The sequence below is a fragment of the Phodopus roborovskii genome, unplaced genomic scaffold (assembly GCF_943737965.1).
Source record: "Phodopus roborovskii unplaced genomic scaffold, PHOROB, whole genome shotgun sequence".
NCBI lineage: Eukaryota > Metazoa > Chordata > Mammalia > Rodentia > Cricetidae > Phodopus > Phodopus roborovskii.
Genome location: NW_026126482.1, coordinates 6,559,606 through 6,577,216, shown reverse-complemented (window position 1 = coordinate 6,577,216; position 17,611 = coordinate 6,559,606). Strand labels below are relative to the sequence as shown.

Sequence of the window (17,611 nt, the reverse complement as noted above, 5' to 3'; positions counted from 1 at the left end):
TCCCTACAATGGGGAGTGACCTCAGCATGACCTGAGATTTCCTCTGCGGTTGTTTTTCTGGGGCAAATATTCCAGGGTATTCCTTTTGGGTCAATCATTTGACCCATACTCTATCCTCACCTGAAGGTCACCCAACTAATGTGACCCCACAGGCAGGGGCTCCTAGGGAACATCACAGAGGGACCGTGTCAAGATGTGGGGTCAGATTCTTAGGCCTGAAGAGAGCCTCGGAGTCTGCATTTCCAGCACATTCTCCAGTGGTGTGGATGCTGCTTTCTGCTATTGCATCCGGAGCAGCGGGGCTGTGGGAGCCCTGGAAAGTCACGCCCCACAGGGCACCATTGCCACCCCTTAGCTGTAGTAAAGGGGACTGTTTCTTGCCTATGTTCTTTACATGAATAGAAGGCACTGCACAATGTGTGATACAAGAGACGGCGCTTCCCAGATCTGACACATATGCACTTGGAAATCCCGTGCAAAGCATGCCTTCCTATTCCTCCTGGGTTGTATATGGGGCAGGCTGAGGGTCCTCTGGGAAAGGTTGGTCAATTTCCCTTGATGCCCAAGCACTTGGGGACAGGAGCAATACAGACAGACCTGAGCTGGCCTTAGGCCTGCCTCTTGTCCACGGACATGGCATCCTGTGCAACAGAAAGCGTGTTGGAGACACTGGTTTGTCTTGTGCTACCGGAGGCTGATTGTCGAGTGTTCCAAGGTCGCTTTCAAATAGCTTTTGGTGATCTTGTGTATGTCACAAAACACAAAAGCGGTCATTTTTCTAAAGCACCTGGGAAAAGTCTAGTAATTATTGTTCCAAACAAGCCTCATTTTCTCGTGTTTAGATTTTCTAGTGTGGAAAGAAAAAAAGTCTCAAATGAAAGGCCTGTGTTTTGCCCTGGCAGCTCTAGGTCATTAGCTGGAGGATCTCCCCGCACAGCCACACAGCAGCTACTACCATTGGGGGTCTGTTTACATTACCCCCTTTTATGGGTAGGGGTGATGTGGAGCCCATGGTGGAATTTTTAAAAATATCTAAACAGTAACTGAAGCATTACTGTGCTCTCCTCACTGAGCTCATGGAAAAACTCGAGTCATCCAGTGTTAGTTTTATAGACAGGGGAGTGAGGATGGCTGAGGTCACTAGCCTTGCTCAGATCAGACCCCTCCATCTCCCTCCATCTCGCCAGAGGTAGGGGTGCTGGACTGGAAGGTGGAAGGCATGCTTCCCGGACTCTTGTCCCAAGTTAACGCTGCCGAGTTTCCCGGCCTGGGGGATGCTTTCTGGGATCAGGCCTGCAGTTGAGTCTATGGGTGTCCTCCAGCATGGACGTCTAATTCAGAGATGTGTCTTGATTTCTAGCAGAGCAGAGGTTGTGTGGATCGGCTTGTGTGCAGTATTTCCCTCTGTTAGGAGTCCCTCCATCAAAGCCTTCCTCCTCCCACTGCATCTCCAACTACTGGGCTATCTCTGCTTGTGCCTCCCTCCAGCAAATCCTTGAATAGCTTTTGCTCCATGGCCCCTTGCTGGAGAATGGCTTCCAGGGCCATCTCCATCTTTGATCCCTCCTTCGAGCCCTGGATCAGGCTGTTTGTGGACATTCCACTGAGATGAATCACGTGCACCTCAAACTCATCAGGTCCCAAGCTACTCATCTTTCCCTGGCAGAGTACACGGGTCTCCATGGTCTTCAAATGAAAAACAGCAGCAGCGGCCATCATGATGCCCAAATCTCAAACACCTTACTCATCCTTGATACTTCTTTGTTCCCCCAGTACATAGTGTGTCAGTTACTTTTCTCACAGCTGTGACCTGACAAGAGCCAGTTTAAAATAGCTCACACACAGTCCAGGTGAGGCTGTCCAGTGTGGCTGGGAAGGTGCGGCAAAGCCGCTTGCTCCATGGATCACAAGGCGGAGCATGGGGACCGCTCCTGCTCGCCTCTGGTCTTCTCTTTCCCCTCTTGGTTCAGCCCAGGATTGCAGCCCACGGCATGATGCCGCCCCTATTCAAGCCGGGATTTTTTCTTTTGGCTAATCTTTGGAAACACCATTGTAGACATACTCAGAGCTGAGTATCACTGATGCCCTTGGGCGTTTGTCAGTCCAAGCCAGTTGGTAATCAAAGTTATCCATCCCATGTAGCTCCTATGTTCCCCTGAGACTACTGCCTCCTAGATATCTGTTTCCCTCCATCTCCACCTTTACTACGGGAGCTCAAGTTCCCACGGGGTCCCCTCCTGCTCGCCCCACCCTCCTGTCCCCCATCTTGTCTTATTTTATCTGGTCTTCTCAGAGTCTGCTCATGACACCGTTAGCTTGCCTCCCTAACCCTGGCAGGATTCTTAGCTTGGGTCTGGGTCCTGCTGTACTCCAGCCCTCTGCCCTACACTTGTCTGCACCCAGCATGCTTCAGTCAACTGGATAGCTTGGGTCCTCTCAATCCATCCTCATGTTGCCTGGCTAAGTGCCATTCCGCCTTGAGATCTAAAAGCAGATGCTATCAAACTTGGCCTGAGCCAGGTGCCTACTCCAAACTCCTAAGCCCCCACCCACCTGCATCTCTCCGTGGTATGTATCTTCTTGGCTAGTGCCATGTTCTCCACATCTGGGAGCTCACGCCTGGGGCTAGTGGAGCCAGGTAAGGGGCTGGTGACTAATAGGTGCTAGGGTAAGTACTCACCTCCTTGCTGTGTGACTGCTTGCATACTTTGAGCTCCTCAGGGCATGTTCCTAGCTCATCCCTCTCTTTGCTGCATCTGTCTGGCATTCACAGAGTTTTACTGAAGCCAGGTGAGAGATTTCTAATTGCCAAGGTGTGAGCCCCACCCTCCCCCACATTTCTATTTTCTGTCAACAGGGAGATTTGCTACTCATCTGCAATGTGTCAGCATGCCTGGTGCATCTGGACTGCCCAGGCTCAGAAGCTCCAGCTTCCTGAAGTCTGGTAGGGAGGTATCTTTGGGCTCCAGGCATGAACACCCAAAGAAAGAGAGAAACGTGACGGCCCCTTCCTTTGGACCGGCACTTTGTGCGAAGTGGGAGGAGGGTGTGTGAGTAGGCTGGGCTATGCAGGAGGGCGCACGGGTACTTAGTAGTGGCTTGGTCTGGGAGGCGCCGGCCGCCCTTCCCCGCCCTCGGCCGCTCCCTCCCTCCCGCTACTAAACCCAGCGCGCGCTGCCCGGCGGCTCTCACTTCGCCAGCGCCTCCTGCGCCTGCTTTCAATCCTGAGTCCGCACACAGGCGTTACTGCTCCATGGCGCTCCTGGTGCAGCTGCTTACCCTGGCTTTGGCACTGGCCCTGGGCCCCACCGCTACCCTAGCCGGCCCCGCCAAGTCGCCCTACCAGCTGGTGTTGCAGCACAGTCGGCTCCGGGGTCGCCAACACGGGTAAGCCCCAGCGGTTCTGTGGTGGGTGGTGCAAGAACAGGTCGCTGAGCTGCCAGTGCACTCTTATGGGGACAACATCGTGTCCGGCCAGAGTTGCAGGGCACAAAGCCCTCGGGAAAAGCAGTCAGTGCACAGAGAGACTAGCCCTGCGTGGAGGGAGGAACTGTGGGATGATGCGGGAACCTAGTGGAAAACTTTGTGGCAAAAGGATTGGTTGGGGACGCTGGCCGGCGACTACAGATTCAGACCAAAGTGCACCAGACAGCCTAGGGGACTTTCAGTCTTCTTTAAGTAGAAGGGGCATTGGCAGCTCTCAGCAAAAAATCACGGGCACCCTGAGAAGGTGTCCACTGCAGAGCGGAAGCCCAGCCAGGTCCAGTGATTCCAGGTGTGAGGCTGGTCACACCAGGTAGCAGGACCCTAGGTGCCCACAGCTCCAATGCACCTGGCATGGCTCTGCACCCAAACACTCATCCCCAACACAGTGCTTTCTGGCCACAAGACCAGGGTGGCACCTGGTAAATGAAGAGCAGGAAAACCCACCAAGCTTCATACATGCTAGGCACACTGGGAAATAGAGTCTGTCATGCTGTGTGCCCTGGAGTCAGGGTGGGGATGTGTCTTACAGCCACGGCCAGCTTTGTAAATGTCAGTCAGTAGTGTGTCGGGGATTCCTCCATGCCCCTGCAGATGTGTGGGCTGCAGGAGATGCACCTGGGCAAGAGCATGCCGTGCTTCTACACACGACAGGCCATGGCCACTTGGAACCTAGGCCAGCTTTGCTGCACTGCCCGCCCTAGCTGCACTGATCAGCTCATTTAGACAAGGGAGAACTATGTGGAAAGATGGGGATGACTTAAGGAGAGGTCCAGATGCCCCACCCCCCAGGCTGTGCCCAACTCTCCAAGAGACTGCACAGATCTGTACTCAGATTTAAAAAAAAAAAAAAATCCATATGGCTAGGGAGGGCTGGCTTTGTAAGAAGCCCCCAACACTCGGAACACTCTGAACACGGGTAAAGGCTATCACTTTTAGGGAGAGGTCACCACTTTAAGGGGAGGATATCTTATAGCCTCCCAGGTCTCAGGGCTTAGGAGAAAACTAGCTGCTGGGTGCAGGACTGACCCCTCTGCACAGCAGAGCCCAGCCAGACCATGCCACAGCCTTACATCCTCCAGAAAGGAGGGAGGCAACGCAGAAGTCCTGGGGTCACTTGCCACTTAGGCCGAGTGCATAGAAGGTTGGGAGGGCAGAACCAAAAAAATGCAGACTTGAAGTCTCAAAGTCAAACAATGATGACTGGAGCTATCATCCCTGCCTTGGTCACCTTTGGTCCCCATGCCTTTCTTACATGTTGTATTCAGGTTTGAGGGTTCTGTCCCTTCCTCCTAACCACTAAGAAGATCTCTGCAGCATTGTTACCCAGAGCAGCAATACCCCAGCTGCACAAGATCTTTAGAGACCACATAGATCTATCGCTGAGGCTGGCCTCCCTCCCTCCAGAGTCCAGGACACTGATTGTTAGGAGAACCTGAGCTTTACAGGCCGATGTGGACCAGTGGGTGAGGAGGCTCACTTGCTGCCAAGCCGGATGACCCACATGGAAGAAGAGAGCAGGCCTCCGGAGCGCTGTCTTCTGGCCTCCACACACTCCCGTGGCATGTGCTCCCCGCCCAAGCACAATGAGTGAGATTTAGGCCAGCTTCTCTGATGCTTCCCCGTGCTTCTTGCACTGAGCTGGAAACCCTGTAGTAACCTGAGATAGGTCGAGAGATGAGCAGGGTGATGCATTCCTCTAAGGCCAGCTACTCCTGAGCCTGGGGCAAGAGGTGAGCAATTTAGGGAGACCCTATCTCAAAATAAATATAGAGACGACTACACGAGCACCCCCTCTCCAAGGGAAATCTGGATGCCCGGCACACGAGCCGTGGCAAATGGTTTCAGGCATAGTTGCCTTTTCTCTGATCTAACCGTCCCTAAAAAAACCACGGGACTGCCTGGCCTTGCATGCATGGGTGTGGCCCCCTGCGGATGGATAACCTTGTTCCAGTTCCAGCCTCTTATTCAAAGTGAGAGCTAGAAAGGGGGGAGTTTACGGAAGTGGAGAGTGTCCCACGAGGGAGGGGAAGGACACCGCACCTAGCCACTGAGCAAGAGTACACAGTCACCTCCCCATGGCCCTGTCCCCAGCACAGTGAGAGCCACTGCCAAGTTCCTATTTCACAGAGGGTGAAACCAACCTGTGCTAGGATGCAAAGGCAGAAAGCTGGTAGGAGGGAGGGATTCCTGGCTGCTCTGTTAGCTCCCAGCTGTGTCTGTGTTACTATTGGAGCGGGCACACTATGGCCAAAGAAACGGAAGTGCAGCCACACCTCTCAACAGCATCAAGAGAACCCGGATGGAAGCTCTGGACGCTCTGGAAGCCCCTGGTTTTTAGCTGGAAGTGGAGCAGCAGGGCCGCGGGTCTCAGGGCAGAAGCCCAGAAATGTCCTGCTCATTCTGATTACATTTCAGTATAGATTTCCTGTGGACACAGCTTATCCCCACCCCCAGCTTCTGCTCCCATCACAGAATGCTGGAGCCAAATCCACGGAGACTCACTGAAGAGCTGCCGGCCGGCCGCCCATGGAGAGCTGCAGGGAATTCATCCACAGTAATTATTTCCTGCTCAGCTGGACAGGAGAACGGGGCTGTGCAGCAGTAAGGAAGGTTTGGGGCTGGAGTGTGGCCTCCAGGGTTATTCGAGGACCACGAAACACGGGTGCCACTGGCTGCGGAGTCTCTAGTGTGGCCTGTGGGCGCTCTCCAGGGTTATTCGAGGACCACGAAACACGGGTGCCACTGGCTGCGGAATCTCTAATGTGGCCTGTGGGCGCTCTTCAGGGTTATTTGAGAACCACGAAACATGGGTGCCACTGGCTGCTGAGTCTCTAAGCACCTGGTGAGACCCAACCAAAGTGGGCGGAGGGGGCCTTTACCTGTGGTCACCTGCCAAGCTTGACTTTTCACCCTGGCCAATGCCCCAATGCCACACCTGCTCCTCTCAGGTGCTGCTGTCTATTGAAGGACAACAGAAACATGCATTCTTCATGTGGACAAGAAACAGGGAGAAGAAATAAAGGATCAGGACGAATAACTACCCGATCACCCAGCTGTGGACACGGTCCAAATGATGGGGTGGTGGCCACAGGTCCCCCCTAAAACACAGGACTCATCAAAGGATTCTGTAGCTCACAGTTAGTTGGTTAGTTAATTGACTGGTTGGTAGATTGGTTAGTTAGTTACTTAGTTGATTGGTTAGTTGAATCAGAGTGCTCTAAAACTCACTGTGTAGGCCAGGGTCACCTTGAACTCAGAGCAATCCTCCTGCCTCCGCATTGCATTTTTAAGGCATTGAGGGTTGCTATTGAAGAAACTGCGCACATCTGAATGCACCTGAAGCTGTGGGACGTGGAGGTCTTGTGAACACCCTCAGTCTGTTTTCTTTGCTTTTCCGACTTACAGTTCAGTCAGATGGCTGCCACCTGCTCAGAAAGAGCTAACCTATGTGACCACACATGGCCGCCCTCTTGCCTCAGAAGCTCCAAAGAAGGCCCCACCATTACCTGCTCCCAGAAACACTCTGAGGGTTACTCAGGCGTCGAAAACAATTCAAAACTACATTCAGATAGCCTTCTCCAGAACGCTGAAGGCTCCAGAAGGCTCCGGAAAAGCCTTCTCAGCAGAAATCCAGAGAGTTTGCTTCTGCTTTTCCAGTTATTGAAGATCTTTTTAAACAAAATTGTTTTAAGCCATTTCCAGCATGCCTATTCCCCACTGACTCTAACCAGGCCGGGAACTCTTCTCTTTCTGATGGTAGTTGGTGAGAGGGGACATCCATGACATATCCGTCACAGGTCTTTTTGGTTCCTAGTACAAAATAAAGCTAGCACCCTATTTTAGGGTCTGGAGAGGAGAGTGTTGTCCAGGAGCTTCCTGGGGGGAGTGGGCAGTGGCTCTAAACACTGGGCTATGGGAAGTTAAGTGGAAGAGCAATCATGTCAGTCCCAACAGCTGGCCATGCCCCTGTTTTACAGGGTGGATACTCCCCATGCGCTGTCCTAGGAGCCAGGCAGCTGGTCTAGACACGCAGAGCATGTCTGTTTATGGAACTGGATGAGAAATGCTGGAAGCCATCCCTCTTGACAACAGAGCCTGTGACGCACACTGGGATGCCAAGTCTGTGCTCAGGGCAGGTACAGAGAGAGGGAGGCTGGCACGTCCCAGCAATATTGCTTGGATTTTGCTCACTCTCTCATCTGTAACATGTAACCTAAACTTCTTAAGGCTTCCATGTACACTTTGTAATTACCTGTGCCAGAGAAGGGTGCTTAGTGTATAAGACAGGCATGGAATTTATTCGAGGAGATGATTTTATGGAAAGGAAAGACGTACATAGACCATGTCAAAGCTTACCCCAAACCACCAAAAATGGCCATGTCTCCTCTGTCTAGACAGCTCTGCTAGCCGTAGGAGGTCCGCATGATGGGATGGACCTCCGTGTGGCCTGGCTTGCTGACTATTTCAGTAACACTGCTGCTCTTGTTCTCAGCCCCAATGTATGTGCTGTGCAGAAGGTCATTGGCACCAACAAGAAATACTTCACCAACTGCAAGCAGTGGTACCAGAGGAAGATCTGTGGCAAGTCGACGTGAGTATCTGTAGCTGCCCAAACCACCACCCGCCAAGGAGACCACACTGTGTGTGTGTGTGTGGGGGGCTCAGGCACCAAGGAGGTCACACTGTGTGTGTGTGTGTGTGTGAGAGAGAGAGAGGGGGGGGGCTCAGGCACCAAGGAGGTCACACTGTGTGTGTGTGGGGGGGGGGCTCAGGCACCAAGGAGTTCACACTGTGTGTGTGTGTGTGTGTGTGTGTGTGTGTGTGTGTGTTTCTTTCACTCTTCACTAAATGATACAACTATTCAGAGGAGAAGCTATGTGACTCTGGGAATGAAAAGACGTTGGTGAACTTGCCCCAAAGGTCAGCCTTGCTCAGGAAGTGGCAAGGTAAACACTTCAGTGTGCCTAGCGCGTGTGCCTCCAAACACCAGGAAGCAGTGTAGCAGATTAAGACTCAGGCTCTGACTTCAACTCAGATCCTGGCTCCGCTGCTTACTTGGGGACGGTTCATCCTTTGTACCTTCAGTTGCCTCATGTGTAAAATGGACACAGCAGAAAGACTTGGTGTTGTAAGGAAGGTTGAATTGAGAATATACGTAAGAGGAGGGTACATTACCTGACACATCATAACTACAGACCCCAGAATATGCCTTTGCCCTCACTGCCTGGATGCCTGGTGGAAGGAGCTGAACGCATGCTCTCACAGAACTCTGGGAACCTAATCGGCTTTGGCACCGACAAGCAACAGACTTCAGAGCTGGCTGTCTCTTGTGCCGTACAAAAGCTCCTGGGCCTCTTGTGCGGGCCCAACCTTCCTCTTTTCAGCAAAATAGGAAGGTTTCCCTGAAGCTGTCCCAGTGTGGGAGATTTTTAAAATGTGTTCCTTATGCTCTTGCCTTCAAGCAACTGTCTGTAGCTGAGGGGAGGGAAATGCTGTGCCCTTAACGTGCTTGTAGAACGGAACACCACAGTGTGTGAACTCAGGTTGTTAGGCAGTTGCTGACCCTGGTCTCACAGAACAGAGCAGGCATGAGACCGGCAGCTCTCTGGGAGCCTCTGCACTGTCCCTGGCAGCGGCTCCCACAGTGGACAGCCCAGGCTCTGTGCACTGTGAGCCGGACCCCTCCCATGTCTAGTGAACGGATGCTCAGCAGAAATGCGTGCCATTCATAACAGAAAGAGATTATGCAAGTTCTACATGGAACATCTTTGTGGGACACCCAAGTTTTAAAGCCCAGTACCGCCAGTATTGATAGATACATACATGATCTTCTCAAACTTTAACTGCTTAATTAAACGTGAGGTCAGATCCTATGTAACTGCTTCTCGGAAGACGGCCAGTGTGCTGGTGCCAAGTGGCAGACCTTCCTGTCAGAGCCTCTGGTTTTGCAGCACCTGTAGCATGCTGGCCACAGGGTGACATTTACCACACTGTCAGATGGGCCTGTGGTGTGGAAATCGGGGCAGCTTGCTGGCCTTCTTTGAGAGTTCCCAGACACAGGATATGGTGGTATTGGTTTGCTAACTCCTGTCCATGTCTCCCCTCTCTGTGCCAGGAGGAGGCACAAGCCATAGGAGGGCCCTGGCAGATTGTCCCTGATAGGGTCCTCTCCTCTAACCTGATTTGATTCCCAGAGCACAGTGAGGTAGTGGGACAACCCTCTCTCCCCATGAGTGCAGGGTGGGGGGTGGGGGTAGGGTGGGGCGGGTACCTCTCCAGGAAGGGGAAGATGTGTGGGGTTGTGGGTAGAAGAACGATGTTTGGAGTCAGCCAAGGCCCAAAGCCATCCCGGTTTTGACCTGGCTCACAAAGCTAAGAGGAAAACATATTCTCATCCAACTCCTGGATGTGGCTGCTGCTTTAGGAAGTCTCAAAAAAGAGGAAGTGAGCAGAGGAAAAACATGGGCCAATAAAAAAAAAAAAAAAAAAAAGTTCCGGTCCCAGATGGAGCATCACGTGTGGCCTTGGCCTCGGGAGGTGGAATTGACTTGGAAGAGACCCAGGGGACAAAGAGGGGAAGAGGGAGAGATGGAGGTTCATCTCTGTTGTCCTTGAGAACAAGACACCGGTGTGCATAGGAGCTGTCTCCAAGGGAGCTCTCTTCTGACCATCATGTGGCCACAATTAAGTGCTAGGTGGGCAGCTGTGCTGGCTGGAGTTGATGTCGCCCTGGGGGCTGGGTCCCTGGGTGTGCTTAGTAGGTGAATGGCAGGCTAGAAGTGTGACTGTTGGAGCAGAGGACTGTCTTGGCAAGCCAGTGCAGACACTGGCATTTTCTTATAAGATGTCGGTGGGGGTGGGGCTGCCCTGGAAGTATACGCTGGGATGACAGGGAGTGGATCCTCAAGGGGCCTGAGGCCAGAAGGAAATTTTGGTCTTGGAAACAGATGGTGAGCACCAAGCATGGGGGGAGGTAAAGATCTCGCCATGTGAGGTCACCGGGGACATGGAACAGGCCTAGTGAGTATGGAGCCCGGAGCCCAGAGCCCCTTGACGGGGCCTGCGAGGCTGGAGGCTCCCGGTGCCTGCCTTCAGAGGGTGGGGGTGGCCCTGCCACACTGGGTCTCCCAGTAGTCGCTGTCTGCATGCCCACGGAGAGGAGACTCTGAGACCAGCGCTGTGTGGGAAAGCACCGTGCTCCGGCAAGCTGGTCCACTGCACAGAGCGGTTAGCATAGCACTCCTGGTTGGTGAATTCCAGTGCTTAGCAATTCAGGTCAGCCTTTCTTTCCAGCAGAGCTGTAGCACCAGAGTGACGCAGAGCTAGCCAGACAGAGAGGCTTGTGGCTGACGGACAGTAGCCCACTCTATGATTCCAGGCCCTGGTTTGATAGGGAGTATAGACGTTTTTATGGGTGGCTCTCGGCCATAGACTCGAGAGAGAACCCTGGCTGCTTCCCCACAGGTGTCTGCTCAACAGACAGGTCGAAGGTGACAATCCTGGGTGTTACAGCCATGGCTGGCACCGAGGGCCAGCGTGGAAGCCAGCCCGTGGGAACGGTAGCAATCCGTCTTCTTCTTGCTCCCCTGGCAGCATGGCTCACAGGCCAGAAGCCATTTTCTAGAGCCAAGATGACGGAGCGCTACTATTTGTCCAGCGGCTGCTCTTGCCCCGCCCTTCAGCCACATAACCTAGTTCCTCGGTGTTAGCAGAAACCAGACATTTCCTAGAGCCACCTGGGACATGATGGCACTTTCCTGTCAGCTAAAAGGTCTACTTCTAGTAGATGTCATTCTGGCACAACGACATCGGGCAGAGCCCTCATTTTCCTCCCTCCCATGCATCCCTTCATCTTGGTCCCAAGGGGAAAAGAGGTGGTCAGAAGCAGTCTGCACTGTCCCCTGACGATGCCCATGCAGATTTCCTGTCCCCATTCATAACCAGCTCTGGGATTATAGAGACTGAGCATACCCCAAATACCTCATGGCATGGTGATTTCTAAAAATTCTAGGTCTAGACCACTCTGTAAGCTAGGAGTCTGCTTAGCTGGTGTGGAAGTTTGTTCTGTTGAGAACTTTCATGAGCCTGTGTACTGTGTGGGGCAATGATCCCCCAGAGATGCCTGCCTCCTAATCTGAGACCTGTAAATACTTTCCTTTGCATGGAAAAAGGAACTTCATGGACATGACTGGGGTGTCACCCTAAGGTGAGTCTGGAATCAAAGGGGTCCTTGTAAAGGGGGCAGAGGAACCAGAGAAGGGGTGTGCCGAGACCCACAGCTAGAGTGATGCAACCACAGGCTGAGGAATCCAGCAGCCTCCAGAATCTGCAGGGTGATGGGGGTGTCCATCTATAGAAGAGTGTGGATGGGATTACCCTGACAGCTTCTAAAGGGAACAAACGCGACCTTTGATTTTAGATCCCGTGAGGCCAACTTCTGACTCTTAACCTTCAGAATTGTAACACTGAGGTTGTGGTAATTTGTTACAGCAAGCCATCAGAAACTAATACTATCCCTTGCTGCTATGTTTACAGCTATTACAGTGCGATTTGATCGACAGTCTGTCTCGCTTAGGCCTTTACTTTTGGTGAAGCTTGTTTGTTAGATTATAACTGAGCTTCCATTTGACATTTCTGTGAGGGCATTTTTTTTTTATTTTTTTTTTATCAGCTTGTTTTAGTAGCTCCATGCTGAGTACTTATAATACACACCCCCACATTGAAATATTTCATATGTTTGCCAATTCAGTTCCCATAGTTATTCTCTGACCAAGTAGCATGGGATTATTTTTAAAAAGGAAAAAAAATTAAAAAGAGCCTATATGTAGGTGGGAATATTGGGGCTCCAGAAGCCTGCAGATCCTACCAAGAGTCATACATTGAGAAGGGGGTGTCCTGGCCACTTTGTGCCATCCCCAGGGAGAATCCAGCCTGGCAGCTAAGGTTAGTAATGCCACAGGTACCCAAGGGAGCAGGATAGGGTCTGGGTATACTGTCCTAAGTCTCTTTTTACAGCCCCAGATATATAGCCAGGGTTCTAAAAACAGATCCTCTTGGAGTCAGAGACACCCTTGGTTGGGGCCAGAGTTACTAGTCACCTCCCGGCGACTGACTTCAAGTCCGGGGGTCATTATGATGGCTGCTGTGAGGCTGAGAACCAAAACTTCTCATCATACAATGGGTGTGGGATCATGGGGACAGTCAGCATCCAATAGCAACCAAACGCACTCCCATCCACATGGAAAATGCCATAAGCCTATGTTCTGAAGTCACCTTATGCCTCACTGGGCTCTGAAAGCCTCTATGGCCGAGTCCTTCGCCGGGGCACAGTCGGTTAGGGAAAGCCCCGATTTTCTTCTGGAAACTTCAAGAATCAGCTTAGCCTCTGTCCAAGAAACAGCATGCAGAAAACAAGCCGCTCCCAGCTGGCGATCCTGGGGTGTGCCAATATCTAGATGCCGTGAGTATGTGTTTGCTCTGAGGGTCATCTCGGGCAGTGACAGGATGAGCATCTCCTATCACAGGGCTCCGCCCTCCGTCTCCTTTCCATACTTCACCTTCTCCCCCAGTGGAGTCCGTTTCCTGCCATTTGCAGCTAGAGCAGCAGCTAGACCCATGCTGTGCATTTGGGGGAGCGAGTGTGTTAAGTTTATATTAGCTTAGTGGAAAGCAAGTTTGGGGAGAAATCAATGAGGCTTCTCCCCATCCAACCCAAGAGAAAACACGAGACAGGCATGGGAAAGGGGCCCCACACCTTGGCCTCATGCTGACATTATTGTCTTACATTCCTTCTTTGGATCAGCTACTCTTCCCCATTTTCCTTCTATCCTAAGACTCTGGAACAAGGTGGTTAGTAACTAATCGCCCTAGAGTGCGTGCTTAATCCAACCTGAGGGTTTTATGCACTACACTTTGTGTGGCCAAGCCAAAGCCTGGACCTTCCATCAGAATCTAGCTGATGAGCCAAGATGCGGAGGCCAATAGCCTGGTCCTTCCTGTGAAGGGACATCTGGGAACTGGGGACATGCCAGGAGAAGAACCCGTAGTTTCCATCCTTTTCTGCTGGGTCTAGAGAGGTGGTACCAGATTTAAGTTCTGGGCTTACAAAGCCTGCTCATTCTCCAGGGAGGGAGACCATCAGCTCAAAAAGGCCTGGTCAAGATCGTCCCAGTAAGCTGCTTTCTTTGCCTGCAGTCTCCAGCTGTCCTCTGCTACCTTAGGCCTGAGCCGGCTGGTTCTGGAAAGGGCTCATATGGTCTAGAGAGCTAGGAGCCTGGGATCTTCCAACTGTAGAACTGTCTCAGCAGATATGGATGATGTCCTCACATGAGAGTATGACCTATACTCCAGGGAGATAACCTGGAATGGCTGCTGGCATGCCCAGAAGGATTGGAAAGGCTTCACAGAGGGCTGTGCTTGGTTACAGCTTGGCTGGAGGTTTCCCACAGTCTTGGAGACTGAATCCTTTGCTATGAGGACTGGTAGGTAGAGAGGCCATGCTTGTGTGAAGCAGGGTACTGTCCAACCCCTGGGAGGGCAGGTACAGTGAGCCCACCCCAAAGGCTTCGCCTTCCACACTCCCCACACTGGAGACAGCACCAAGTCTGTCTGCTCCCTCCAAATGTGCACATGGACAAGAGCAGGGGTCGAGGCCTAGCCTTGATGCAACCTGAGAAAGGCTCAGGACGCCCCGAGTCTAGGCTCTTGAGGACCCGTTGGCCCATCCTCAGCTTGCTTTCTAACCCTGTCCTTCTGAGACCATCCTGCTTGGGTCCGTCCCTTCCTCAGCAGCCCCAGCACCCACTTCTCCCCACACCATTCTCTATTCCTGTCCTACACTCATGCGCACGCACTCACACATACACTTTGAGGAGTTTATTTTCTTTTGTCCTCACTGAAATCCTGCCTAAGCTGTTCAGCTGTCTTTGGTTTGGTGGGGGGTGGGAACTAGAGCTCAGAAGCTAACATTTGGGGAACACAGTCTATGGGCAGTGTAGCTGGGCACTCCGAGCCACGGAACATGAAACCGCCATGTTAGCAAAGGAGGTCCAGAGAGAGTTTAGTGGATAAGACAGTTTTCCCCAAATGCTTCTCTAACTCCATGGAATTCCACGCTGGCACGTTGGGAAAGGGACTAGGTTGGGGTGATGGCTTTATCTGATTCCACCTCCCCAACTCCAGCCATAGAAACCTGGTGCTATTTTTGTGCCTATTTATTTATTCATTCACTCATTCTTGGGGGACTGGGGGGACAGAGTCCTCGTACTGTAGGCTCAAGGCTTGGGGGTCTCCCTGGATTTAGCCAGGAGAAGCTGACAGTTACTGCTTTTCTTTGAGAGTGTTTCTTTGCCCCTCAGAAGCCCCTCAGCTGCCTGGAACAATCACACTGAGGCTGAGGCATCATAGAGCAGCTGCTTTCATGATGGCCCACTCTATCTCAGAAAGTGGGCCACAGAGAGAGAGGGTCCCCAAGGTTACTAGTCACTGAGGGGTCCTAAGGCCAGCCTCCTCATCCAGGACGGCTTCTCCTACACCACGCTGCCTTGGCAAGTGCTTTAGCAGCAGAGATGATCGCACTGGGGGTTGGTCAGTGTCAACCATGGTGTCCCTGTCTGTTTAGTTGTTTTTTAAAAGTAATTTTTATTTAAATTAAAAACAATCTTATTTTACATACCAATACATACTATTGCGGTTTATTAAGGATCAGGATAAACAAATAGGCCGAATAGATGTTTATTCAGGGAGAAATAACTTACAACCTAGACAGATGAACACCAGCAAGTTCCACCGGATGCTCTCCTGTCTGAGTCCCGCCAGCAAGAGAGCAATCCGTAAGAGAGCGATCCCCGTTCTTCCTCAGACCTCCTTGCACAGGTCACTTCCGCCCATGGCTCCACCCCCCAATGGGCGTGGTCAGTGCCACAGAAGGAGACAATGTAATTATCTCACTACAATACATAGATCAGCAGAAATGGGTTAATACTTAAGATTGAGCTAGTCGATAAGAAACTAGTACCGGGCCAATAGCATTGTATCAAATACAGAGTCTCTGTGTGTTAATTGGGGCTGGTGCGGCTGCGGGACAAGACCATTGGCGGGCAGAAAAACCTTACTGCTTACACAATCCCAGTTCCCTCTCCCTCCCGTTCCTCTCATTCCCCCACCATCTCCCCATCTACTTTTCAGAGAGGGTGAGACCTCCCGTGTGGGATCATCAAAGTCTGTCACAACATTTGGGGCAGGACCTAGGTCCTCCCCATGTATCTAGTCTGAGAGAGTACCTTTCCATGGGGAATGGGCTCCAAAGCCCATTCGAGCGCTAGGGATAAATACTGGTTCCAGTGCCAGCGGTCCGTTTAGTTCTTAAGTACAGGGATTCTGACTCAAGGTAAGAAGGGACCATCCGGACATGTGCTGCAGAAGAACATGCAAGAGGGTGGACAGAGCACGGTACAGATGAGCATAGTGTGTTGTTTCTCGGGGCGGGGAGCCATGTCTAGCCACGTGACACCTGTAGCTTCCTGGCTGTCTGAGAACCTGAAACACCCCTGGGTGACGATGACCATGCTTCATCTTCATTTAACTGAGTCTTTCCTGAACAGATTCCAAACGAATTCTCAGGAGCCAGCAGCCCCCTCGGCACACCCCCCTCCCCTCAGAACCGCATTTCTTCCTGCCTGCCTGCCTCTTTTCTGATGATGTCATCCCTGAAAGCAGAGGCCTGGCAACTCTCCTGTAGAAGAAAGAAACAGGGAAACTGGATTGTTTGCACTGGGCTCAGGCCTCAGGGAGGGGTGGAGTGGGGGCTGCACACCTGCAGGCAGCTTCTGCACAGGGTTTCAGACTGTTGCTTCAGCTGCAATGTTATATGAAACTCTCTCAGCTCTGGGGCATCCATCGAGCACCGGGGTGGCTGAGGCCTGTTTTGTGAAGTCCAGACAGCAGCCAGCGTCGCACAATGGGCTCCTTGGAAGGCAAGAAGACAATCTTTAGCTTTCTGAACAAATGATTTTATAAGTTGCCCTGCACATCTTGTGTTCAACCAAACGCAGAGGAGCGGCAAGGTTGAAGATGACAGGGAGTGGGGAGTGACTTGTAGTCATTAGCATACCTTAGATTTGGAGCCATAAACATGCTTTTAATGTTTTTTTTTAATGTAAATAACTAGCAAAACAGGTATGTTCATGAAGAGGCATTCTGTTTTCATTTGAAATCTGATTTGTGAAATCCGGGAGAACGCCTATAAATTGAATAGCAGGAGAGATACAGTAACCAGAGCCCCTCCACCCCCATACAATTTAAGTGGAGACCCAGAGAAGAGGTGGGTCCATGGGGGTGAGGTAGGTTCAGAGCTAGAACAGACACAGGACTCTCTAGTCCTCCCAACTCCTCCCCTGAACACCTTCCACCCGGTTTCGTTGTGTGGCTGTTGGAGGTCATTTGCTGGTTGAGTTATGTTTCTGTTGGGCTATTTATTGAGTGTGTCACCTTCACGTGGTTTCCCAGTTGGTTGGCTGCTGGTGTTGGCAACAATCAGAAACATTTTACAAGGCAAAGGCCGCTGATGAGTACAATCCTGTAAGAGGACGCATGCTGTCCTAAGAGGGAGGATGCTGAGCCTGTCTTCCCTCGACCCTGTGGCATTTCTGCCCAGAGGCATCTGGGAAAAAGAGGATGCTCTGAGGAACATACTCCTGTGTCTCTCTTTCAGAGTCATCAGCTATGAGTGCTGCCCTGGGTATGAAAAGGTCCCAGGAGAGAAAGGCTGTCCAGCAGGTGAGTGAGCCAGGGCCTGCCCGAGGGTGGATGGGACCGAAGGGCAAGAAGAATTACCCTGCAGAAGACAGCAGGGTCACAGCGGGGTGGGGGGCATAAGGTTGGGTTGTCTCTTCCATGTGCTCATTCACTGGGTCATGGGGTGCTGAGGATGGGGATGGAAACTACTCCTGCTCTACTCCTGACCCCCATCACGCAGGCGGAGCAAAACCCACTCCACTCTGCTCAGCCTCTTCTCTGTAGCTGCAGGTTCTGGCCTTGCCGTCAGTGACTGACCGTGGTTCTTAGGGCATCCAACAAGGCCCATCAGGTGCCCACCAGCCTTGCTGGGCATCAGACAGGATAATGG

At 52.0% G+C, this 17,611-nt stretch overlaps 1 protein-coding gene across 1 annotated transcript in view; it reads left to right on the top strand.

The window, feature by feature from the left end:
• The first annotated feature begins 3,222 nt into the window (after positions 1-3,222).
• The window catches only part of Tgfbi (transforming growth factor beta induced), a 31,964-nt gene continuing 17,575 nt past the window's right edge, over positions 3,223-17,611 (top strand). The window contains exons 1-3 of the mRNA XM_051194168.1: positions 3,223-3,387; positions 7,979-8,077; positions 17,198-17,262. Coding sequence (XP_051050125.1) covers positions 3,254-3,387; positions 7,979-8,077; positions 17,198-17,262 — 298 coding nt within the window. The 5' untranslated portion in view covers positions 3,223-3,253. The remainder of the gene's footprint in view (positions 3,388-7,978; positions 8,078-17,197; positions 17,263-17,611) is intronic.